The sequence below is a fragment of the Dryobates pubescens genome, chromosome 10 (genome assembly GCF_014839835.1).
Source record: "Dryobates pubescens isolate bDryPub1 chromosome 10, bDryPub1.pri, whole genome shotgun sequence".
Lineage (NCBI taxonomy): Eukaryota > Metazoa > Chordata > Aves > Piciformes > Picidae > Dryobates > Dryobates pubescens.
In genome coordinates, this window is record NC_071621.1 from 13941759 (window position 1) to 13967212 (window position 25454).

A 25454-nucleotide genomic window follows, 5' to 3' on the forward strand; every position below is an offset into this window, starting at 1 on the left:
AGAATGGCTGGGAAGCTGCCTGGCACAGAAAGACCTGAGGGTGTTGGTTGACAGCCAGCTGAACATGAGCCAGTAGTGTGCTTGGGTAGCCAAGAAGGTCAACAGCATCTTGGCTTGGACCAGGAATAGTGTGGCCAGCAGGAGAAGGGAAGTGATCATGCCCCTGTATGCAGCAGTGATAAACCACATCTCAAATGCTGGTTGAAGTTTTGAGACCCTCATTACAGGAAAGACATTGAGGTACTGGAGAATGTCCAGAGAAGGACAACAAAGCTGGTGATGGGTCTGGAGATCAGGTATTCTAAGGAGCAGCTGAGGGAACTGGGGATGTTTAACCTGGAGAATAGGAGGCTGAAGACAGACCTTATTGCTCTCTACAGCTACCTGGAAGGAGGTTGTTGTGAGGTAGGGGCTGGTCTCATCTCCCTAGTAACAAGTGGTAGGACAAGAAGGTTTTGGTAGCTCATGGCTTTGCACCTTGAGCAGCGTTGTGTGATTTGGGCTGACTCAGCTGCTATCTACCTGCTCTGAACAGATACAGGAAGGTAAACATAATCTCCTTTCTTCCCGCAGCTGGTAGTGCACTGCTTGGCTTCCTGAGGACCTCCCCACCTGTAAGAAAATGTCGTTTCTCCTACGGTGTCCTCACAGCGTGCGCTGGGTGCTGCCAAGGCACATGAGATTGCATCAGTTCAATGCTGGAAATTCATTCAAGACATTTTTTCAGGCTCTCTGCTGGCTGCTGTTGGGAATTAATCTACTCTGCTCTCCAGTATATTCTTCTGTTTTTAAAATTGGAGTGCTTGGGCCCTGGGACTGTGATCCCTTCTTTTCCAAAGCCTTTCCCCACGTGGCTGCCAGGTTAGCAGTGGAACGAATAAGCAAAGATCCTTCACTAGATATTGGCCACAGGCTGGATTATGTGGTTCTGCGAGAAGAATGTGAGACACCAAGAGCTCTGCTTCGGTTCTTTGACTTTGAGAAGCTTTCTTCAGCTTTCATAGGCCCTCAGAACCCTGGATTCTGTGAGATGGCCACACTTTTAGGAGAACACTGGAATAAAGCTATCTTCTCGTGGATGTGTGTCAATTATGGACTGGATTCCACCATCCACCACCCTACGTTTGCAAGGACCCTGCCTTCTCCAGCCCAGGTTTTGTTTACAGTAATGAAGTATTTTAGCTGGGCTCATGTTGGCATCATTGCTTCCAATGATGATATTTGGAGGGACACTGCCAACAAGTTAGCAAGCGCACTCAGGAACCACGGCCTTCCTGTAGGCATTGTTACATCCATGCGCAAAGGAGGAAAAGGCATTGAAGACACCTGGAATGAGATTAAAGAAGTTGATGGCATTAAAAGTAAGTGTTCTGAGTCTCGTTCCTTTCCTTTTTTGTTTTCTCCAGGGTAGGGCTACGTTGATATCCAGGAACTGGCTGGAGGGCCGAGCCCAGAGAGTGGTAGTGAATGGTGCCACATCCAGCTGGTGGCCAGTCACCAGTGGTGTGCCCCAAGGATCAGTGCTGGGCCCCATCCTCTTTAACATCTTTATTGATGATCTGGATGAGGGCATTGAGTCCATCATCAGCAAATTTGCTGACGACACCAAGCTGGGGGCAGGAGTTGATCTGCTGGAGGGTAGAGAGGCTCTGCAGAGGGACCTCAACAGGCTGGACAGATGGGCAGAGTCCAAGGGCATGAGATTGAACACATCCAAGTGCTGGGTTATACACATTGACCACAGCAACCCCTTGCAGTGCTACAGGCTGGGGTCAGAGTGGCTGGAGAGCAGTCAGGTGGACAGGGTGGGGGTGCTGGTTGATGGTAGGCTGAACATGAGCCTGCAGTGTGCCCAGGCAGCCAGGAGGGCCAATGGCATCCTGGCCTCCATCAGGAACAGTGTGTCCAGCAGGAGCAGGGAGGTCATTCTCCTCCTGTATGCTGCACTGGTTAAGCCACACCTTGAGTCTTGTGTCCAGTTCTGGGCCCCTCAGTTTAGGAAGGATGTTGACTTGCTGGAGCGTGTCCAGAGAAGGGCAACAAAGTTGGTGAGGGGTTTGGAACATAAGCCCTACGAGGAGAGGCTGAGGGAGCTGGGGATGCTCAGCCTGGAGAAAAGGAGACTCAGGGGTGACCTTATTGTTCTCTACAACTACCTTAAGGGAGGTTGTAGACAGGTGGATGTTGGTCTCTTCTCCCAGGCAGCCAGCACCAGAACAAGAGGACACAGTCTCAGACTGTGCCAGGGGAGGTTTACGCTGGAGGTTAGGAGGAAGTTCTGCAGAGATAGAGTGATTGCCCATTGGAATGGGCTGCCCAGGGAGGTGGTGGAGTCACCATCATTGGAGGTGTTTAGGAGGAGACTTGATGGGGTGCTTGGTGCCATGGTTTAGTTGATTAGGTGGTGTTGGATTAGTTGATAGGTTCAACGCGATGATCTTGAAGGTCTCTTCCAACCTGGTTTACTCTATTCTATTCTATTCTATTCTATTCAATAGGCATAACTCAGCCAGTGACATTTTGAAATCATTTAAGTCAAGAAGAAATTTTATGTCTGACCCAAATGGAGCCAGGACTTCAAGGAAAAGAATACTGAGCATTTTATATGTGGTGGAGATAGGGCAAAATATTCTTCTAGAACATGAAGGATTTGGTATAGCTCATTTGAAAAAGTTGTATTTAATAGATGTGTGCCTGTGCTTGCCCCTGTCAAGTGTAAGGAGGGGTTCACTGAAAGGTTTTACGTTTGTGGTGGTTTGGATTATGGATTATCAGGTGTCTCATACTTGGATGCTGTGTCCAGTGAAGGTGTCACAAGTGAAATCCAGTGATGTACATCACATACTGAAGCAGTGGAAGGGCTCCTGTTGATGTACAGCACAGAGTAAAGAATGATCTTTTTCATCTTCAGAAAAATGCAAGGAAAAAAAGAAGTCTTATTTTGCTGGTTCAGAGCCCTGGTAGGAAGTCTGGGATGGAGCTCTGGTCCTGCATGTACACCTCTGCAGTCAGCACTGTGAATCCAAAAGAGGGTGAGCTAAGACTCTGGCTTCTATGCCAAAGACTAGCAAGGTTAGCAAGGTGCTGCCCAGTTTGGAGTTTTGTCAGTGCTCAAATCTATGCTCAAGTCCTTGAGTGGGTTCTTCTTATCACCAGCACACCTCTCCATGTGACTTAGAGTTGAGGGGCTCCTTTCATAGCCAGTGGAGATAACCAGTTCCTCCTCAGATGTGGTTCATCTGACCATCTTAAGCCCTCTGCTGTAGTATGAGATAGATTACTGCCTAGAAACACTCATTCCTTTTCTTTAATTCAGCAACCTGAAAATGCTCCTGTTCAGCTTCTACTTTATCAAGGATTTTGTTTTTCTTCCAAGGAAAGACCGCAACTACTCTAGTGATCCTGCTCCCTCCTGATTTAGTAGCAGGCAGGTCTCCTGTGCAGCTCCCCTTCTCATTATTGCCTTACTTTGATCCTCTCACTGACTGAGCTTTGAAATGGTGTGTTGGATGAAAGATCATGAGAGCTTCCTTTCATGAAGCTTTTGTGAGAGCTTCCTTTCTTTTTTACTCTGCTCTGGTGAGACCTCACCTGGAATGCTGTGTACAGGTCTGGAGTCCTCAGTACAAGAAGGACATGGACCTCATGGAGAGGGTCCAGAGGAGGGCCATGAAGATGATCATGGGGTTGGAGCACCTCTGCTCTGAGGCCAGGCTGAGGGAGCTGGGGGTGTTCAGCCTGGAGAAGAGAAGGCTCTGGGGAGACCTGATAATAGCCCTCCAGCACCTGAAGGGGGCTACAAGAAGGCCTGTGGTGATAGAACAAGGGGCAACAGCTTCAAACTAGAGAAATGCAGATTTAGATTGGATGTTAGGAACAGGTTGTTTACTATGAGGGTGGTGGAACACTGGAACAGGTTGCCCAGGGAGGTGGTTGAGGCCCCATCCCTGGAAATATTCAAAGTGAGGCTTGAAAGGGCTCTGGGCAAACTGATCTAGTTGAGGATTTCCCTGCTGACTGCAGAGGGGATTGGACTGGATGACCTTTGGAGGTCTCTTCCAACCCAGACCATTCTCTGATTCTCTGATTCTGTCTCTCTCTACAGCTCCCTGAGAGGAGGCTGTAGTGAGGTGGCGGTTGATCTCTTCTCCCAGTTATCAAGTAATAGAATGAAAGGAAATGGCCTCCAGTTGTGCCAGGAGAGGTTTAGGTTGGATATTAGGGGAAAAACAAAACAAAACAAACAACCAAAAACATTTACTTTAAGGGTGGTCAAGCATTGGAAAAGGCTGCCTGGGGAAGTGGTGGGCAGTCACTTTTTATTCTGCTCTGGTGAGACTTCACCTGGAATACTGCGTACAGGTCTGGAGCCTTCAATACAGGAAGGTCATGGAGCTGATGGAGCAGGTCCAGAGGAGGGCCATGAAAATGATCAGGGTGTTGGAGCAGCTCTGTCAGGAGGACAGGCTTAGGGAGCTGGGGGTGTTCATCCTGGAGAATAGGAGGCTCTGGGGTGACCTGGTAGAAGCCTTCCAGTACCTGAAGAGAGTCTACAGAAACGACAAAAAGAGACTATTTACAAAGACCTGGAGTATCAGGATGAGGAGCAATGGTTTCTAACTAGGGACAGGCAGATTTAGATGGATATCAGGAAGAAGTTTTTCACTATGAGAGTGGTGGAACACTGGAACAAGTTGCCCAGGGAGGTGGTTGAGGCCCCTTCCCTGGAGATATTCAAGGTGAGACTCAGTGAGGGCCTGGGCAACCTGATCTAGTTGGGGTTGTTCCTGTTGACCATGGGGAGGTCAACTTCCAGAGGTCCCTTCTGGTCTGGACCATTCTATGATTCTATGAGGGGCCAGTGGAAAGCCTGTGAAACATACACATCTATATTTCAGATCTATAAACAGGGACAATAGCCCCACAGCATTTTGCAGGCAAAGAGAGAGACCCTAGGATGGCCAAACATGGACCAGATGTTGAAACACAGCACAGTGCCCAGCCTAAAATCTGTATATATGGCAGCAGGGTGTCTGGGTGGATCTTGGGCAGTGATGACTTTACAGTGTCTGTCAGCTCAGGGCACACAAAGCTCGGGTCTCTCAGTCAATGACAACACTCACCATGACCACCTATCATACTGGCCTGTGCTTCACTCAGTCAGAATTCTCTCCACTCCTCCTTTTGTGTGACTTCAGGAACAGTAAATACTCAAAGCCTCCTTTGCTAGATGTTGCTGAACAAAATTGGTGCAGCCCCCAACTTCCTCAGCATGTAAGATTGATGGGGGACCATTAGAGTCTGACCTGATACAGGTATTTTACTGGGGTAGAGGGGCTCCTCAATTTAAGAAGGACATTGAGACTCTTGAAAGTGTCCAGAGAAGGGCAACAAGGCTGGGGAGAGGTCTTGAGCACAGCCCTGTGAGGAGAGGCTGAGGGAGCTGGGGTTGTTCAGCCTGGAGAAGAGGAGGCTCAGGGGAGTCCTAATTGCTCTCTACAACTACCTGAAAGGAGGCTGTAGCCAGGTGGGGGTTGGTCTGTTCTCCCAGGCAACCAATGACAGAACAAGAGGACACAGTCTCAAGCTGCACCAGGGAAAGTTTAGGCTCAAGGTGAAGAGAAAGTTCTTCTCAGAAAGAGTAATTTACCCTTGGGATGTGCTGCCCAGGGAGATGGAGGAGTCACCATCCCTGAAGATGTTAAAAAAAAGATTGGATGTGGCACTTGGAGCCATGGTTTAGTTGTCAGGAGGCGTTAGGTATTGGGTAATAGGTTGCACTTGGTGATCTCTGAGGTCTATTCCAACCTGATTCTATGATTCTGTTCTATGATTCCATGATTCTATTTTGTGCTGAAAACCCCAAATGGATTAACAACACTGTCTGTGATTCTTGTGTTTTAGTTATAGTGATGTGCATGCATTCTATGCTTATTGGAGGGGAGGAACAGGCTGCCTTACTCACAAAAGCTCTGGAAATGGGACTAGCAGATGGAAGATATGTCTTCATTCCATATGACACTTTGCTGTACAGTCTTCCTTACCAAAACATCTCATTCAACATCTTTGATAATGATACCAAGCTCCAGGAAGCCTACGATGCTGTGCTGACTATCACACTGGAGTCTGGAGAAAGGACTTTCTACCATGCATTCAGGGAAGCTAAAGAAAGTGGTGAAATAATCAGGGATTTGGAAGCAACCCAGGTAAATATTCTTTCTCTTGGGCTTTTCTGGGACCTGGAAACAGGAGATATGGGACAAGCAATAGTCATAAAGTACAGGGGAGAGACAACCTAGATTGTGTGCTTTTGTTTTGGGAAAAACATGGTGAAAGTTAGATGTGGTCTACATTCCTCTGGAAACACTGTTTCTCCTGGAAACACTATGCCTCCTGGATGTCTGCCAGTCTAACACAGTTGATTGAGCTGAAGGACTATATTTCAAATTCAAGACTCGTCTCTGGGGCTCCTGGATTTTGTTTGCTATCACAGAATGTTAGGGCTTGGAAGGGACCTCCAGAGACCATCAAATCCAACCCCCTTGCCAAAGTAGGATCACCTAGGGCAGGTGACTCAGGAACACAGCCAGGCAGATTTGGACTCTCTCTAGAGAAGGAGACTCCACAACCTCTCTGGGCAGCCTTTTCCAGTACTCTGTCACCCTCACCATGAAGAAGTGTCTCCTCGTGTTGAGGTGGAACCTTCTGTGTTCTAAATGCCGTAGGCCCAAGCTAAGAGTTTTCTCCTAAGGTGAATAAAATGCATAGAGTTTGTAAGACACCAAAATAAGGTGTCCACATGCTTGAGAATTTGTGGGGATGCAACAGGAAAATGAAATAGTGGATGCTTCTAGATCAAAATGCTCAGGATCATTGCTGCCTTCTTCTTAGCACTATAGTCAAAGTTATTCTTTATCAGCTCAATTATCTAAATGTCACCAGAAGCCTATAACAAAATTCAGTCATTGCCTACAAGAAGAACTGAGGAATTTGTCATATTCACAGAATCACAGAATGTTAGGGGCTGTAAGGGACCTGGAAAGATCAACCAGTCCAACCCCCCTGCCAGAGCAGGATCACCTAGAGCAGATCACACTGAAATGCATCCATGACAATTATTACATTGTATTGGTGAAGAGATGCAGGATTCAGCTGAGCCAATCCTCAAATCTAACTATGATCTTGCAAAAACATACAAGTGCTTTTAGGGCATGGTTCATCAGATCTACATGGGTGTCTGCTTTAGAAGGACATAAGTCATGCTTTCAAAGCACTCATTTCCTCCTCTTCATTATAAAGAGAGCCCAGGGTAACTCCATTGAGTGTAGGATTCTTCCTTGTAGGTGCCTATTTCTGATATCATAGAATATCAAAGAATTGCTTTGGTTGGAAAGGACCTCTAAGATCATCAAGTCCAGCTGTCAACCTAAGCCCACCATGGCCTTTAATCTACTAAACCATGGTGCTAAGTGCTTCATCCAATCTTTTTAAACACCTTCAGTGACGGTGACTCCACCACCTCCCTAGGCAGCCCATTCCAATGGCCAGTCTCTCTTTCTGGGAAGAATTTCTTCCTAATGTCCAGCCTAAACCTCAATGAATCCCACCACATATGTCAAGTTCTATGGCTCCCAACTGCACTTCTCATTTTGTCACAAGTCTATGGCTATAAGGGCAACAAGGCTGGTGAGAGGCCTTGAGCACAATCCCTATGAGGAGAGGCTGAGGGAGCTGGGATTGTTTAGCCTGGAGAAGAGAAGGATCAGGGGAGACCTCATTGCCCTCTGCAACTACCTGAAAAGTGGTTGTAGACAGGAAGGGGTTGGTCTCTTCTTCCAGGCAACCAGCACCAGAACAAGGGGACACAGTCTCAAGCTGTGCCAGGGGAGGTTTAGACTCAAAGTGAGGAAAAAGTTCTTCACTGAGCGAGTCATTTGTCATTGGAATGTGCTGCCCAGGGAGGTGGTGGAGTCACCATCCCTGGAGGTGTTCAAGGGGAGATTGGACGTGGCACTTGGTGCCATGGTCTAGTTGTGGGGTCTGTTGGGACAGGTTGGACTTAATGATCCTTGGGGTCTCTTCCAACCTTGGTTATACTGTGATACTGCTATAATCTCTCTTCATCTACCCGCTGTGGATGACCATGTGATTACAAAAGCCACCATGTGTGCAATTAGGGGAGGGGAAAGTCTCCTCTGGATGGGTTCCTTTGAGACCTGCCTTAGCTGATCCTGCTTTGGCAGAGGTGTTGGACTTGATGATTTCTGGAGGTCCCTTCCAACCCCTAAATTTCTGTGAAGTCTGTGATAGTTTCCTAAAGCAACTCTGGCATGGAAGGGAGAAATACAAGGAGAAAAGGCTCTGATACCCAGAGAATGAGTTTGCTGTGGCTCTACCTTGTACATCCTAGGAACATAGAATGTTCTGACTGACAAGGTAGATCCTTTGGGCATGACTCTATTCCTACTTTGGTAGAGTCACAAGTCTCTGTCTTTGATCTTCTGTTTGTGAAAGATGTTTTAGTGGAGTGCTCTGAGGCAGGTTGTGATAAAATGCCAGCTGAGCATCAGGCTCAGGGACTTGGCTCTTCCCGAGATGATACAATTCTACATGGTCTTAAAAATACTTTGAAATTTCATTTTGGGTAGCATCCATTAGAAAAGAAAGATATTCAAAGTTCCAACACATTGAGTGATCCAGAACAGCCTTCAGCCTATTATTCAAGCCCATTACTCACTAAACCTTGGTGCTCAACTGTCTCAGTTCCTGAGTTTACAGCTTAGCCAGTGAGACATTTCCGTCACAGCTGGGGCTGTTTAACTTGAAAAAGAGGAGGCTAAGAGGAGACTTCATTGCTGTCTACAACTATGTGAAAAGATGTTGTGGAGAGGCTGCTGCTGGTCTCTTCTCAGAGGTAATTAGTGATAGAACAATAGGGAATGGCTTCAAGCTGCCACTGTGTAGGTTTACAGCGGTGTTTTGGTTTAAGCTTTCCTGCTAGCCCAAAGGCCCAAAATGTCACAGATTTAGGTTGCCTCCCCTCTCCCCTTTTTTCCCAGTAGGGAAAAAGCAAATTAGGCAGGAGGAGAAAAGAGAGGTAAAATTACAAAAGAAACAGTCTTGAATCAATTTGGAAGTAAAAAGGTAAGTTTAACAAAGTACAAAGGGTATTTGAATAAAAGGCTGGGGTCAGAGTGGTTGGAGAGCTCCCAAACAGAGAGGGACCTGGGGGTGCTGATTGACAGCCGCCTAAACATGAGCCAGCAGTGTGCCCAGGTGGCCAAGAAGGTCAGCGGCATCCTGGCCTGCATTAGGAATAGTGTGGCCAGCAGGAGAAGGGAAGTCTTTGTGCCCTGTACTCTGCATTGGTTAGGGCTCACCTTGAGTCCTGTGTCCAGTTCTGGGCCCCTCAGTTTAAGAAGGACATTGAGACACTTGAACGTGTCCAGAGAAGGGCAACAAGGCTGGGGAGAGGCCTTGAGCACAGCCCTGTGAGGAGAGGCTGAGGGAGCTGGGGTTGTTTAGCCTGGAGAAGAGAAGGATCAGGGGTGACCTCATTGCCCTCTACAACTACCTGAAAGGTGGTTGTAGACAGGAAGGGGTTGGCCTCTTCTCCCAGGCAACCTGCGACAGAACAAGAGTACACAGTCTCCAGCTGTGCCAGGGGAGGTTTAGGCTCGAGGTGAGGAGAAAGTTCTTCACTGAGAGAGTTGTTCGTCATTGGGATGTGCTGCCCAGGGAGGTGGTGGAGTCACCATCCCTGGAGGTGTTCAAGAGGGGATTGGATGTGGCACTTGGTTCCATGGTCCAGTCATGAGGTCTGTGGTGACAGGTTGGACTCAATGATCCTCGATGTCTCTTCCAACCTTAGTGATACTGTGGTACTGTGTAAGGGGAAAGGGTAAATAAAAATATATGCAAAACCAGTCACAGCTGGAAAAAGATTCTCTGGATGCAAGATAGATTCTCCTTAGGAGAATGCCTTAGGAGTCTGGAATAGCACGGAACAAGCCCCACCGTGTGGTAACAAGGGCAGGATGTCAGAGGGGCATGGGCAAGAGAAGAGAGTGAGGCAGGGAATGGCTTCCTTTTAAATAGGATTGTGGACAGGAAGTGGGAGTGGAATAGACTTTGACCCAGGGACCCCTCCCCCTGGTAGGGGGGTTATGTCTCTTTGCCCACCTTGGCTATGTTTCTTTGTCCACCTGAGGCTAGCATCTTCTCAGCCCACCCACCTCCTGGGCTGGGCTTAACCTAGCACAACTGGACATTAGATAAAAAAAAAATCACAGCAAGAGTGGTCAGGCACTGGAATGTGCTGGGCTGGGAGGTTGTTGAGTCCCCAAGCCTGGATGTGTATGAAGGTGGGTTGAATGTGGTGCTTGGGAATATGGTTTAGGGGTGACCCTTGTAGAGCAGGGTACTGAGTTGGACTTGGCGATCCTCAGGGTCTTTTCCAACCTGAATGTTTCTGTGGTTCTGATCTCCAGCTCGAGGTTGGCAGCAGCATATCCTGACCACAATTTCTCCTCTGTTTTCAGGTTTCTCCACTTTTTGGCACAATCTATGATGCCATTTACTTCATGGCAATGGCCATAGACAGTGCTCGGAGGAATGGAGCCAGAGTCTCAGGATTTAACATAGCTGAGCACACAAAAAACTTCAGTTTCCCTGGGTTTAATAACTGGATACAGACAGACAGCTGTGGGAAGAGGATGAGCAACTATGTGATACTGGACACAGATGGTCGTGGGAACCAGCTCTTCCCAACCCACTTGCTGGACATGTCTTCAGACTCTGTGAAGTCCTTAGACTGGGCCATCCACTTTCCCAGTGGAGCTCCACCCAAGCCAGACTCCAGCTGTTGGTTTGATCCAGATGTTCTGTGCAATGGAGGTAAGAAAGCTAAAAAAAAGAAGAAAACAGGGTCAAATGGCATTGTGTCCATGCTTCTTATTTATTTCATCTTTTCTCTTACTCCAGTGGAGAACATCCCAAGGAGAAAACCCTAAAATCAAAAGATTCATATAAATATGACCAGTCATCATCATTGTTTGTAATGGGAATCCTATAAAGAGATCACACTGTTTATAGAATCATAGAATTATTAGGGTTGGAAAAGACCCCTAAGATCATCAAGTCCAACCATCAACCCAACACCACCATGGCCATTAAACTATGTGCTGAAGTGCCACAGCTACATGTTCTTTGAACATTAGGATCTCAGGTAGTGATAGGAGTAGGGGGGATGGAATGAAGCTGGAGGTGAGGAGATTCAGGCTGGAGGTGAGGAGCAAGTTCTTCACCATGAGAGTGGTGAAGCCCTGGAATGGGTTGTCCAGGGAGGTGGTTGAGGCCCTGTCCCTGGAGGTGTTTAAGCCCAGGCTGGATGAGGCTGTGGCCAGCCTGATCTAGTGTGGGGTGTCCCTGCCCATGGCAGGGGGGTTGGAACTAGATGATCCTTGTGGTCCCTTCCAACCCTGACTGATTCTATGATTCTATGATCTCCAGGGATGGTGACTGCCCACCACTTCCCTAGACAGCCTTTTCCAATGCCTGACCACCCTTTAAGTAAATGTTTGGTTTTGTGTTGGTTTTTTTTCCCTAATATCCAACCTAAATCTACCCTGGCACAACTTGAAGCTATTTCCTTTCATTCTATTACTTGATACCTGGGAGAAAAGATCAACCCCCCACTCCACTACAGCCTCCTTTCAGGGAGCTGTAGAGCGAGACAGAATCAGAGAATCAGAGAATGGTCTGGGTTGGAAGTGACCTCCAAAGGTCATCCAGTCCAATCCCCTCTGCAGTCAGCAAGGACATCCTCAACTAGATCAGTTTGCCCAGAGCCCTGTCGAGCCTTGTCAAGCCTTGAATATCTCCAGGGATGGGGCCTCAACCACCTCCCTGGGCAACCTGTTCCAGTGTTCCACCACCCTCATAGTAAACAACCTGTTCCTAACATCCAACGTAAATCTGTTCTTCTCTAGTTTGAAGCCATTGCCACTCATCCTATCACCACAGGCCTCCTTGTAGCCCCCTTCAGGTACTGGAAGGCTGGTATCAGATCTCCCCAGAGCCTTCTCTTCTCCAGGCTGAACACCCCCAGCTCCCTCAGCCTGTCCTCCTAGCAGAGCTTCTCCAACCCCCTGATCATTTTTGTCACCCTCCTCTGGACCTGCTCCATCAGGTCCACATCTTTCCTATATTGAGGGCTCCAGACCTGGATGCAGTACTCCACAAGACCTTCTTATTGCTTGTTAGGTCAATAAGCCTATTGCCATTGGTTTGTGCTGGAAGGAGTTTTCCAGGTCTAACAATCAACATTGGAATAGGTTGTCCAAGGAGTTGGTGGATTCACTGCTCCTGGAGGTGAAAAAGATGTGAACATGGCACTTAAAAACATAGTTTAATGGCCATGGTGATCTTAGGTGATGATTGGACTCTCAGGATCACAGGATGTTAGGGGTTGGAAGGGACCTCTGAAGATCATTGAGTCCAACCCCCTGCCATAGCAGGACCATAGAATCTAGCACAGGTCACAGAGGAATGCATCCAGATGGGGCTTCAAAGCCTGCAGAGACTCCTCAACCTCTCTGGGGAGCCTGTCCCAGTGCTCTGTGACTCTGATAAAGAAGTTCTTCCTCATGTTGAGGTGGAACTTCCTGTGCTGCAGTTCACATCCATTGCCCCTTGTCCTATCACAGGGTAAAAGTAAGAAGAGGCTCTCCCATCCTTCCTCTTGACCCCCAGCCCTCAGATATTTATAGACTTTTATTATATCCCCTCTCAGTTTTCTCCTCTCTAGACTAAACAGCCTCAGGTCTCTTAGCCTCTCCTCATAAGGCAGTGCTCCAGTCCCTTAATGATCCTTGAAGCCTCTGTTGGACTCTCTCCATCAGATCCTTGTGCCTCTTGAACTGGGGAGCCCAGAAGTGGATGTAGAATAGAATAGAATAGAATAGAGTAGAGTAGAGTAGAGTAGAGTAGAGTAGAGTAGAATAGAATAGAATAGACCAGGTGGGAAGAGACCTTCAAGATCATCGTGTCCAACCTATCATCCAACACCACCTAATCAACTAAACCATGCAACCAAGCACCCTACCAAGTCTCCTCCTGAACACCTCCATATGTAATATTCCAGGTGAGGACTTGATGATCTTGGGAGTCTTTTTGCAACCAAACCAATTCCATGACTCTAAGATCTGGCTATTCTGATAGCAATCAATATATGCTAGAGGCTTGAGCCAGCACTGTGTCCTTCTGAGAGGGCAGGGCATTAAGAGGATTTGCATTGAAGACAGCCTAAGATTGCTGCCCTACAGCACATGCTCTCATCACCTCTCCTGGTTTACTTCAGCTTCTTTACCCAGGTAGCTGTGCAGCTTTAAGGATCATCAGAGCTCACCTCATCAGGAAAAGATGATCATCATTGCTCAAAATAATTGGAGTTGCTGTGGACCACAGAGGTGGTGAATTAAGGACTTAGAGGCAGAGATATCTCTGTTGCTTCCTGGATTTGCAAGACCAAGCACTGGTTGTATTTGTTATTTTTAATTTGAGGCATTTGTGGTGCAATGTAATGTCCTCAGGGGAACCAAAAATCTCAGGGTAAGGTATTTAGCCTCCACTTGACATATTTACTTACAATGGTAAGCATTTACTCCTACTGCTCCAGGATATGACTTAAACAGACAAAATTAACCACATCTACAGAATATTTCATGCAGCAGCTGAGAAAAACATACCCCTTGGCTCTGCCATAGCTGGTTTAAATCAGTGTCTCTCCATGAAAATTGGAGATATATTGATCTTACAGCAGCTAGCAAACTATAGAAGAGACAAATATAATGCTACCATAGATCTAATTTCACACTGCTACTAGGAGCAGTGCAGTAATTTAGCATCCCAGTGCAGGCTATGGAAAAATCTCCCTGATTTTGAGAAAGATCAGGTTTTATGTTCTCACCTTTGCAAAAGCATAAAGCTGCAGGCATTTTTCAGGAAAGTGGTAATTTATTGTTATTACTGATATTTTAGAGCCTGGAGTTTATTACTAGAATTCAATCCATGCAATGCATAGAGCTGGAGTTGAGAGGGCAGATGGGATGTGAAGTTCATAGATTCACAGAGTTGTTTGGGTTGGTAGAGACCATGAAAATAATCTAGTTCCAACCCCCCTGCCATGGGCAAGGACACTGTCCACTAGATCAGGCTGCTCAATCAGGTTGCTCAAACTGGCCTTGAACACCTCCAGGGAGGGGGCTGCCAGGCTGATGTTCCTGACCCCAGGTCCACCAGCAGGTGCTCCCAGAACATGAATGAATAGAATAGAATAGAATAGAATAGACCAGGTGGGAAGAGACCTTCAAGATCATCGTGTCCAACCTATCATCCAACACCACCTAATCAACTAACCCATGGCACCAAGCACCCCATCAAGTCTCCTTCTGAACACCTCCAGTGATGGTGACTCCACCACCTCCTCAGGCAGCCCATTCCAATGGGCAATCACTTTCTCTGTGTAGAACTTCTTCCTAACCTCCAGCCTAAACCTCCCCTGGCACAGCCTGAGACTGTGTCCTCTTGTTCTGGTACTGGTTGCCTGGGAGAAGAGACTAACCTCTGCCTGACTACAACTTCCCTTCAGGTAGTTGTAGAGAGCAATAAGGTCACCCCTGAGTCTCCTCTTCTCCAGGCTAAGCAACCCCACCTCCCTCAGCCTCTCCTCATAGGTCTTGTGTTCCAAAGCCCTCACCAACTTTGTTGCCCTTCTCTGGACATGTTCCAGCAAGTCAACATCCTTCCTAAAGTGAGGGGCCCAAAATACACACTGCACGCACAACCTGTCCCAAGCAGTGTAACACACGCCGGAGACCAATGTGGTTGCAGGCACCATTACCCATAGCCAGTATTGCCAAGATATGGTTTGATGTCACAATCACAGAATGGTAGGGGTTGGAAGGGACCTCTGAGCATCACCTAGTCCAGCCCCTCTTCTAAAGCAGAGCAGGTTTCACAGGATTGTGTTCAGCCAATTTTGGAATCTCTCCAGAGAAGGAGACTCCACCACCTCTCTGGGCAGCCTGATCCAGTGCTCCAGCACTTTCAAAGGACTGTTGACTCTTGTCTTGTCACTGGGCACCACTGAACAGAGTCTGTCCTCATCCTCTTCACTGCCCTTTAGCTATTGATAAGCATTGAGAAGATATGCTCTTGGTCTTCTCCAGGCTAAACAGCCCCAAGTCTTTCCTCATCAGAGATATGCTCCAGTTCCCTCAACATCTTCATAGCCTCTGCTGGATTCCCTTCAGTCCTTCCTTATCTGGGGACTCAACCACCTCCCTGCCCAGCACATTCCCGTGCCTGACCACTCTTGATGGGAAAAAAACTTTTCCTGATGTCCAGTCTAAACCTACCCAGTGGCAGCTTGAGGCCATTCCCTCTTGTTCTATCGCCAATTACCTGTGAGAAGAGACCAGCAGCAGGCCCTCCACAATGTCCTTTCAGGCAGTTGTAGACAGCAATGGGGTCTCCCCTCAGCCTCCTCTTCTCCAAACTAACCATCCCCAGCTCCTTCAGTTGCTCTTCATCAGACTTATTCTCCATTCCCTTCTCCTGCTTCCTTGCCCTCCTCTGCACTGGCTCCAGCACCTCCACATCTCTCTTGTATTGAGGTGCCAAAAACTGGACACAATGCTTAAGATGTGGCATTTTGGGTTGGAAGGAACCCTTGAAGATCATCTTTCACTAGAATCATAGAATATATTGGGTTGTAAGGGACCTTTCAAAGTCATCTAGTCCAACCACTCCATATAGTCCAACCCCCCACTAGACCAGTTGGCTCAGAGCTCCAACCAGCCTGGCCTTGAACACTTTCAGGGATGAGGCATCCACAACTAGTAACCCATTCTAGCGTAAGTGTGAGGATAATCAGGGTTTGGGTCCTTGTGTTGAAGCAGAAAGAAAATTCAACTCCAGCATGAAAATCTGAGCTAAAACACTCTGTCTTTTCCTACAAAGAAAACCATTGAAAATGACTGCAGCTTTCACTGGGAAGGTTTCAGTGCTTGCAGCAAGGTCTGTGGTTTAGGTCCAAGTGTGACAGAGTTATGAACCTCCTTTCAACTCAAATTTCTCCAAGCTTGGTTGTATTTAAGGGTGTGCCCATGGCAGGGGACTTGGTACTAGATTGAGGTCCCTTCCAACCCTAACAATTCTATGATTCTATGTCTGAATACAGACAGAATAGGGAAAAAAGGAAAAATCCAGAAGAGACAGTGACAACAAACAGTTCATACTGGAATTTAACTCATCCACTCATGCCAGCTTTCCTTAGCTCTCTAGCAAAGACACTGGTGAGTAAAGTATCTGGAGATATCCCTTCCTGTAGGCTGGCCCATAGAGAAAGCCATCAACAACCTCCTTCTCCTCCTTCTGCCCTGCTCTTTTCAACATTAGAATTTTTAGCAGGGAATGAAAGAACCCAGCTGGGCTGGTCACTCACTTTGGCCATCAGTTTGGTACCACATGGCAAAGATTTCTTAGCACTGCAGCTCCTGGAGAGAAGAAGATCAACTGCTCCAAAGCTATGACCTTTGAAGAAGGTACCTCTGAAATGTAATACTTCCCTGGGAGTCCAGTCTTTATCTGTTTGAATAAAAACTGATTTTTTTCCACTGATCCAAGGCTTTAAGTCTGGCATAGGAAAAAAAAATAAACATGCATGGGATTAAATAATTAGTTTCAGTCTCATGAAGATAAAGTCAGTAAGCATTTGGCTATGCAGAAATTAACATGGCCTCAAAATTGTCCTCTAGCATTCTCCTGGCTGAATATTTGCTCCTGTAGCCTAATGGTTTGATACTTTCCATATGATTGCCTGAATCAAAGGGATTCTAATTCATTGATGCTTTTTTCCCTCTCTTTGCACAGGGATTGAGCCTGCAGTCATAATGTTGGGAGTAATGCTGATATTTGCCCTGGTGCTTTTTCTTGTGGGCCTGGCTGCTCTCATCAGGTGAGAACTGCAGGATGGATTTGATCTGATGCCATTTTTACCTGCTGTGGGAGATGTGCATTTTACCCAGCAGATTAAACCATGTGAATAAAGGGAGCTGGGACACCTCCTTTATGAGGACAGGATGAGAGAGTTGGGGTTATTCAACCTGGGGAAGACAAGGCTCCAGAGAGACCTTATTGTAGTCTTCTGGTACCTAAAGGTGTCCTACAGGGGCCTACAAGAAAGCTGGGGAGAAAGCTGGGGAGGGACTCTTTAGGGTGTCAGGGAGTGAGAGGACTAAGGGAAATGGAACAAAACTAATGGCTAGCTTCAGATTGGATGTTAGGAAGAAGTCCTTCAGCATGAGGGTGGTGAGACACTGGAACAGGTTGCCCAGGGAGGTGGTAGAATCCTCATCCATGGAGGTTTTTAAAGCCAGGTTGAATGTGGCTCTGGCCAGCCTGCTCTAGTGTGAGGTATCCCTGCCCATGGTGGGGTGCAGGGGGTGGTGGTGTTGAACTAGCTGATCCCTGAGCATCCTTCCAACCCTAACAATTGTATGGCTCTTTATCAGAGAGCATAGTGACAGGACAAGGAGTCATGGTTTGAAACTGAAGGAGGATAGACTTAGATTAGATAAATTCTTTACTGTGGGGATAGTGAGACACTGGAAAAGGTTGCCCAGAGAAGTCATGGATGTCCCATCCCTGGAAGTGTTCAAGGCCAGGTTGGATGGGCTTTGAGAATCTGACCTAGTAGGTGTCCTTGCCCATGGCAAAGGGGTTGGAACCTGCTGATCTTTATTGTCATTTCCAACCGAAACCATTCTATATTTCTGTGAACACATAGCTATGGTCATTGACCTCCAGATACCTATCTCTTCATTATTCAGTGATATTATTATGTGACAGTGGTTTGAGCACTACAGCTACTGGTTCTGCAGTCTCAGGAGGAGCCATCTTACCCTTAATCCACCCCAGATATAGAAGAGCATTGCAGGCTTTTGCTGGAAGGATTACCTGGGCGATGGCTCTGCAGCATTAGGAAGGTGACTGTCGCTTTAGAAATACTAACTGTGCAAACCAAACATAGGAGATTACTTTAGGAACATGCTGGAGGAGACTGAGCAGGCTACCATGATGTATGTATTTTTCTTCTATTTTCATTCTAGACCTTTCTTTCCTGAGTTTCTGTCCTAATATGTTCCATGATGCACCTAGGCTGACCCTCTTGACTTTCTTTGTGTGCTAAAGAGAAAGAGAGAGCACATTTCTGGAAGTGTTTAAGATCAGGCTGGATGAGGTTTTGAGCAACTTGGTCTAGTGGGAAGTGTCCCTGCCCATGACAGAGGAGTTGGAACTAGATGACCTTTAAGCTCTCTTCCAACTCAAAGCATTCTATGATTCTATGATCTCTGGAGGTGGTTTGGAGCAATCAGTTAGGCTATTTCTTCATTACCAAGCTGATTCACGCCCTGCTTTGAGCTGGAGTCCATTTCCCTGGCCATGGGATTAGTCTGGCCATGGGATCTTTGGAGCAAATGAAGCAGTCTGCTGGGGAAGTTTCCAACTACTGCAAAAGCCACACTTGAATTCCAGCCCTACATCCAAGGTGGAATTGAGGCAGCATAGACTGCATGGTCTAGGAGCCATGGCAAGGGCAATATGGCCATAACACAAGGTAACCTGGTCCAAACTGGTCCCTGGAGCAATCTGTCTGCCATTATTATTATCTTCATGGTACATCACTGAAATCAGAATCAAATTAGACTGAAATCAGAAGGTACCACAGCAAGGAGTTCAGCAGAGCAGAGTTCCTGGATCATCCAGCTCTGCCTATCAACTCATCCCAAAACTTGTTTTCTCTCTACTCCTGATTCATCCCTCCAAGCCCAGATGATATAAGGCCACCCAGCAAGAGACACCCCCAGTGTTTTCCCTGCTTATAACATACAGCTGCTTCTGATACCTCAGCCACTGAGGAGGTTGCCTTGATCCATCCACACTTTAAAGCCCTTGCCCTCTAGCCTCAACAGTGACGTAAATAAAAGACAATCTTTCTTCCTACTCCACTTGTAAACTGTTCCACAAGTCCCAGACTGTGCTTGGGAAGGCTCAGGCATGAGTAAAGATGTTTGACCATCTGCAAGGAGGGAAAGAAAGAAAAGGAAAAAAAAAAAAACACAGTCTGGCATGACTCAGACCATGATTTATGTTGGGAAGGGCTTGTCTGGAACTGAATTTAAACCACAGCATGTTCTGATTTAAATTGTGGGAGCTCTGGTCTTAGCATGGCCAGGGATCTGCTCAGTGGTCTCAGCTGTGATTCACCCCACTCTCTGTATTTTGCTTTCAGCAGAGAGGTGCTTCCTTCCATGGTTGGGGGAGAGGATATGATTGACCAAACATGGTGAAAAGTACCTCAGTGATGAGGTTTTTGCATGAAGCTGAGATGGGTGGGTAGCAACAAGCCAGTTACAAAATCATAGAATTGTTCCAGTTGGGAAAGACCTCCAAGATCATTAAGCCCAACCATCAATCTAACACCACCATAACTGTGTCCTGAACTCCCACATCCACACCTGAACACCTCCAGAGATGGTGGCACCACCACCTCCCTAGGCAACCTCTTCCAATGCCTGACCACTCTTTCTGTAAAGAAATGTTTCCTGATAACCAAAATCTAAATGTCCCTTGGCACATTTTTCAGGCCATTTCCTCTTGTCCTATCACATGATACTAGACAGAAGAGACCAACCCCCCACCTCACAGCATTGTAGGGGTTGGAAGGGACCTCTGGAGATCATCTTGTCCAACCCCCCTGATAAAGGAGGGTCACCAAGAGAAGGATGATATATTGGAATATCTTCAGAGAAGGAGAATCCACAACCTCTCTGGATATCCTGGTCCGGGGCTCTGGCACTCTTACAGGAGAAAAGTTTTTCTTTATGTCCAGGTGGAACCTCCTGTGTTCCAGTTTGTGCCCCTTGTTCTATCACTGGAAACCACTGGCACCATCCTATTGACACCTGCCCTTTAGATATTGATAAGCATTGAGAAGATGCCCTCTCAGTCTTCTGTTCTCCAAGCTAAACAAACCCAGGTCTCTCAGCCTTTCCTCTTCAGAGAGATGCTCCAGGACCCTCAACATCTTAAGAAACCTCCATTAGCCCTTTGTAGCCTCCAGTTAGATTATAAAACACCATCACAGGTGATCATCCCTCCTTCTGAACTCCACAAAATTAGCCATGCTCTTCTAAAATGCAGTTGAAATTGTAGTGGACATTGGAATGATCTGCCCAGGGCCATGGTGGAGTCACCATCCCTGGGGGTGTTCAAGCAGTGTGGACCTGGTGCTTAGGGACATGGTTTAGTGCTGAATGGTAGGGGATGGAAGGAACTTCTGGAGATCATCTAGTCCAACCCCTCTGCTAAAGCAGGGTCCCCTAAAGCAGATGCACAGCATCAAGGGAAGATTTAGGCTAGGTATTAGGAAATACTTCTTCCCTGAAAGGGTTATCAAACATTGGAATGGTCTGCCCATGGAAGTGGTAGAGTCATCAGCCCTGGGGGTATTCAAGCAGAGTGTGGACCTGGTGTGTGGGGAATCCTCAACACAGGAGAGACATGGACCTGTTGGATCAGATTCAGAGTAGGCCACAATAATAATGAGAGGGCTTGAAGCCCTCTGCTGTGAGGACAGGCTGAAGTATAGAAGGCTCTGGGAAGAACCTTGTTGTGGCCTTTCAGTATTTAAAGAGGGCCTGTAAAATAGTTGGGGAGAGAATTCTTATAAGGGCCTGTTGTTACAGGATAAGGAGTGATGGCCTTAAATTAGAAGAGGGGAGATGCACACCAAATCTAAAGAAGAAATATTTTACAATGACAGTGGTGGAACACTGGCTGAGGTTGCCCAGAGGTATTATAGATGTCCCATCCCTGGAAACATTGAAGGTCAGGTTGTCTGGGGCTCTGAGCAACCTGATCTAGTTGCAGTTATCCCTGCTCACTGCAGAGATGTTGGACTACATGAGCACTAAAGATCCCTTCCAGCCCAAACTATTCTATGATTCTGTAAACATGTAGTCCTTGACAGTGCACCATTTAATTTCTTGCTGGGGTCTCTTCTGCCTTGGATATTGATTGCTGATCTGTATGAGGGCATTGAGTCCATCATCAGTAAATTTGCTGATGACACCAAGCTGGGGGCAGGAGTTGATCTGCTGCAGGGTAGAGAGGCTCTGCAGAGGGACCTCGACAGGCTGGACAGATGGGCAGAGACCAAGGGCATGAGATTGAACACATCCAAGTGCCAGGTTCTGCACATTGGCCACAACAACCCCATGCAGAGCTACAGGCTGGGGTCAGAGTGGCTGGAGAGCAGCCAGGCAGAGATGGACCTGGGGGTACTGGTCGATGGTAGGCTGAACATGAGCCTGCAGTGTGCCCAGGCAGCCAGGAGGGCCAATGGCATCCTGGCCTGCATCAGGAACAGTGTGGCCAGCAGGAGCAGGGAGGTCATTCTGCCCCTGTACACTGCACTGGTTAGGCTACACCGCGAGTCCTGTGTCCAGTTCTGGGCCCCTCAGTTTAGGAAGGAGGTTGACTTGCTGGAACGAGTCCAGAGAAGGGCAACAAAGTTGGTGAGGGATTTGGAACACAAGCCCTGTGAGGAGAGGCTGAGGGAGCTGGGGTTGCTTAGCCTGGAGTAGAGGAGACTCAGGGGTGACCTTATTGCTCTCTACAACTACCTGAAGGGAGGTTGTAGTCAGGCAGAGGCTGGTCTCTTCTCCCAGGCAGCCAGCACCAGAATAAGAGGACACAGTCTCAGGCTGTGCCAGGGGAAGTTTAGGCTGGCTGTTAGGAAGAAGCTCTACACAGAGAGAGTGATTGTCCATTGGAATGGGCTTCCCGGGGAGGTGGTGGAGTCACCATCACTGGAGGTGTTCAGGAGGAGGCTTGACAGGATGCTTGGTGCCATGGGTTAGTTGATTAGGTGGTGTTGGATGATAGGTTGGACATGATGATCCTGAAGGTCTCTTCCAACCTGGTTTATTCTATTCTATTCTATTCAAGAGCAGTTGGGCAAATAGGGGGTTGCAGTCAAGCCACAGGTAGTGTCTTTGCTGGTCAGATAACTGAATTTTCTCTCTTGCTTGTGGCAATTCTGCAAATCCGGTAGCCTACCAAGGAGTGCAGAGAGTCATTCCTTGCAAAAACAGGCAGCAGCACCCTGTGGAGGTGCCAGAAGCACATTTGTGCTGCGTTACACAGTGCATGATAGACATCCCATCTGGCTCAGGTCCTGGAAGAAGTAGATCTGAATCAGCACAGTCATCAACTTGATCTAATTATTCCTGAGCAAGAGGAACAGCAGTGGTTCAGCATTACTGCATCCAAGACCTCCATGCATGCCAAACTTCTCATCCCCCTGTATCTTTTCCCTCTGTAGGAGCATGCAGTCATTACAAGGGCGAGTAGAATCATAGAAATCATAGAATGATTTAGGTTGAAGTGACCTCCAAAGGTCATCTAGACCAAACCCCCTTGGGGAGGGGGGGGGGGGGGGGCGGGACACGGACATCCTCTAGTAGATCAGGATGCCCAGAGCTTTGCTTAGCCTGGCCTTGAATATCTCCAGGGATGGGGCCTCAGCTCACTGTGTGCTTCATGCTGCATCAGGCTACAATATAGAGAGCCAGCCAGCACATTTTGATGGTGACTTGTGTCCTGGGGAACTTTTATAATTTACCCATGGTTCTGTTCCAGACCCTAAGAAAGGCTGGGGTCAGAGTGGCTGGAGAGCAGCCAGGCAGAAAGGGACCTGGGGGTACTGACTGACAGCAGTCTGAACATGAGCCAGCAGTGTGGCCAGGCAGCCAAGGCCAGTGGCATTCCGGCCTGCATCAAGAATAGTGTGGCCAGCAGGAGCAGGGAAGTCATTCTGCCCCTGTATTCAGCACTGGTTAGGCCACACCTTAAGTACTGTGTCCATTTCTGGGTCCCTCAGTTTAAGAAGGACATTGAGACACTTGAATGTGTCCAGAGAAGGGCAACAAGGCTGGGGAGAGGCCTTGAGCACAGCCCTGTGAGGAGAGGCTGAGGGAGCTGGGGTTGTTTAGCCTGGAGAAGAGGAGGCTCAGGGGAGACCTTATTGCCCTTTACAACTGCCTGAAAGGAGGTTGTAGCCACCTGGGAGTTGGCCTCTTCTCCCAGGCAACCTGCGACAGAACAAGAGTACACAGTCTCCAGCTGTGCCAGGGGAGGTTTAGGCTCGAGGTGAGGAGAAAGTTCCTTACTGAGAGAGTCGTTTGTCATTGGAATGTGCTGCCCAGGGAGGTGGTGGAGTCACCATCCCTGGAGGTGTTCAAGAGGGAATCGGATGTGGCACTTGATGCCATGGTTTAGTAGTCATGAGGTCTGTGGTGACAGGTTGGACTTGATGATCTTTGAGGTCTTTTCCAACCTTATTGATTCTATGATTCTAAGAGACCACCCCATTACAACCTCCTTTAAGGTAGTTGTAGAAACCATGAAGGTCTCCCCTCAGCCTCCTTTTCTCCAGGCTGAACAACCCCATTTCCCTCAGCTGCTCCTGAGAAGACCTCAGCTTTGTTGCTTTTATCTGGACATGCTTCAGCAGCTCAATATCCTTTTTGTAGTGAAGCCTCTTCCAGCTCAAACGTTTCTATGATTCCATGGTTCTATAATGTCTGTTTGTGCTGCAAACTTTTGATAATTGCAGCTTTTGTTGTCTTTGGATTGGATAATCCTTGCTGTTTGACTCAGGAGATTTCAGTCCAAGTCAGGACATCATGTTTTGTCTACTTCTTTCACCCATGTCCATCCCTGCTGCCACATCACATGTTGCACTTTCCTTATAGAATCATAGAATTGTCAGGGACCTCAAGGATCATGTAGTTCCAACTACCCTGCCATGGCCAGGGACATCTCACACTAGATCAGAATTGCTCAGAATCCCATCCAGCCTGGCCTCAAAAACCTCCACCACCTCCCTGGGCAACTTTTTCCAGTGTCTCATCACCCTTACAGTGAAGAACTTCTTAATATCCAATCTGAATCTACCCATTTCTAGTTTTGTTCCATTCCCCCTAGTCCTATCACTACCCCACATCCTAAAAAGTCCCTCCCCAGCTTTCTTGTAGGCCCCCTTCAGATACTGGAAGGCCACAATAAGGTCTCCTCAGAGCCTTCTCCTCTCCAGTGCAGGGGAGCCATATGTGGGGGGACTTAGAGGTGGGGTACACTGGTTGCATACCTAAAAATGATAACTGTGGCTCTCCAAATCTCCCAGGCATAACATCTTGAACAGCCAGCTCTTCAGGGGACCTAACAAGATCATACTGACCTTGGAGGACCTCATCTTCATCAACCCAGAGCTACGTAAAAAGGTCAGTCCTTCCATTCATGAAAGTAATCTGGTGGGACATTCAAAGATAGGTTTGCTATATGATATTTTCATTTGCATGATGGTCTGGGAAGGTCATTTGCTTCTCCATGCCTCAGCTTCCCCTGCATATCAGAAGATTTCCTCCATGCCAAGTGTTTTTGAGTCTTGGCTCAGGTGACCATTCAGTGTCAGAGAGGTTATGATGATATAAAATAGTTCACTTGGTTGTGCTTATTCTGATAGCCAGGGCTTAGTCTTTGTTCTTGAGGCTGGGTGGTGTAGCATAGTTCATGTCAATATAGCTTAACCTTCTTGCCCTCTAAAATAAGGTATCTGCAGCCAAACTACCAACCAGGAGCCATTCCTGGCCTCTACTGGCTCCTGCTCATGCTGGAGAGGTGCTGAGGGAGTATCACTTGACATAGGCCTGAGGAATGCCCAGGGCCATGCCAACAGTATCAACTACTGTGGGCCAATCCCTTTGCCAAGGTTGTCAGCACAGACCAGGCTTCTTGCATCTGCCAGAGGAGACACTTCCCTGTGCCTTGCTTTGAAAGCCACATGTCTCCTCTGGTGTCTCCACTGAGCCATGGCATTTCCATCACCTCAAATCTTGCAGTTGTGTTTCAAGGCACTAAACAAGGTGGACTTCATGAGCCCCTTAGAGGTTTTCAGTGAGGTGAGATGGAATATTTGGAAGCTTTGGGAGGTTTCTACTACAGGTGAAATGTTTGACCCAAGGCAGAGCTTGAGTGGAGGTTCACATGCATAGGTGGTAACTTGCACCTGCTTTGCTTTCCCCCCAGAGGCTGACCTTGGGCAGTCTGACTGATGCAAACAGTGTGGCAGCTGATGGCAGAAGCCTGAAGTCTGTAACCCGCTCTTCTTCCTCGAAAAGTGCAGCTGCCACCCTTGAGACCTCCAATGTGGCTTTGTGTGAGGTAGGTCAGGACCTTCATGCAGCCTTCTCCCACCCCTCCTGTTCACTGAGCTGCTCAAGCAAGGAAAGACTTGGACTGCTGTACTGTAGGTCCCAGGATGA

At 47.6% G+C, this 25454-nt stretch overlaps 1 protein-coding gene across 1 annotated transcript in view; it reads left to right on the top strand.

The window, feature by feature from the left end:
• The first annotated feature begins 622 nt into the window (after positions 1-622).
• The window catches only part of GUCY2F (guanylate cyclase 2F, retinal), an 84332-nt gene continuing 59500 nt past the window's right edge, over positions 623-25454 (top strand). Inside the window, exons 1-6 of the mRNA XM_009906949.2 lie at positions 623-1361; positions 5905-6206; positions 10542-10896; positions 16936-17020; positions 24317-24413; positions 25219-25353. Of these exons, the coding sequence (XP_009905251.2) occupies positions 623-1361; positions 5905-6206; positions 10542-10896; positions 16936-17020; positions 24317-24413; positions 25219-25353 (1713 nt within the window). The remainder of the gene's footprint in view (positions 1362-5904; positions 6207-10541; positions 10897-16935; positions 17021-24316; positions 24414-25218; positions 25354-25454) is intronic.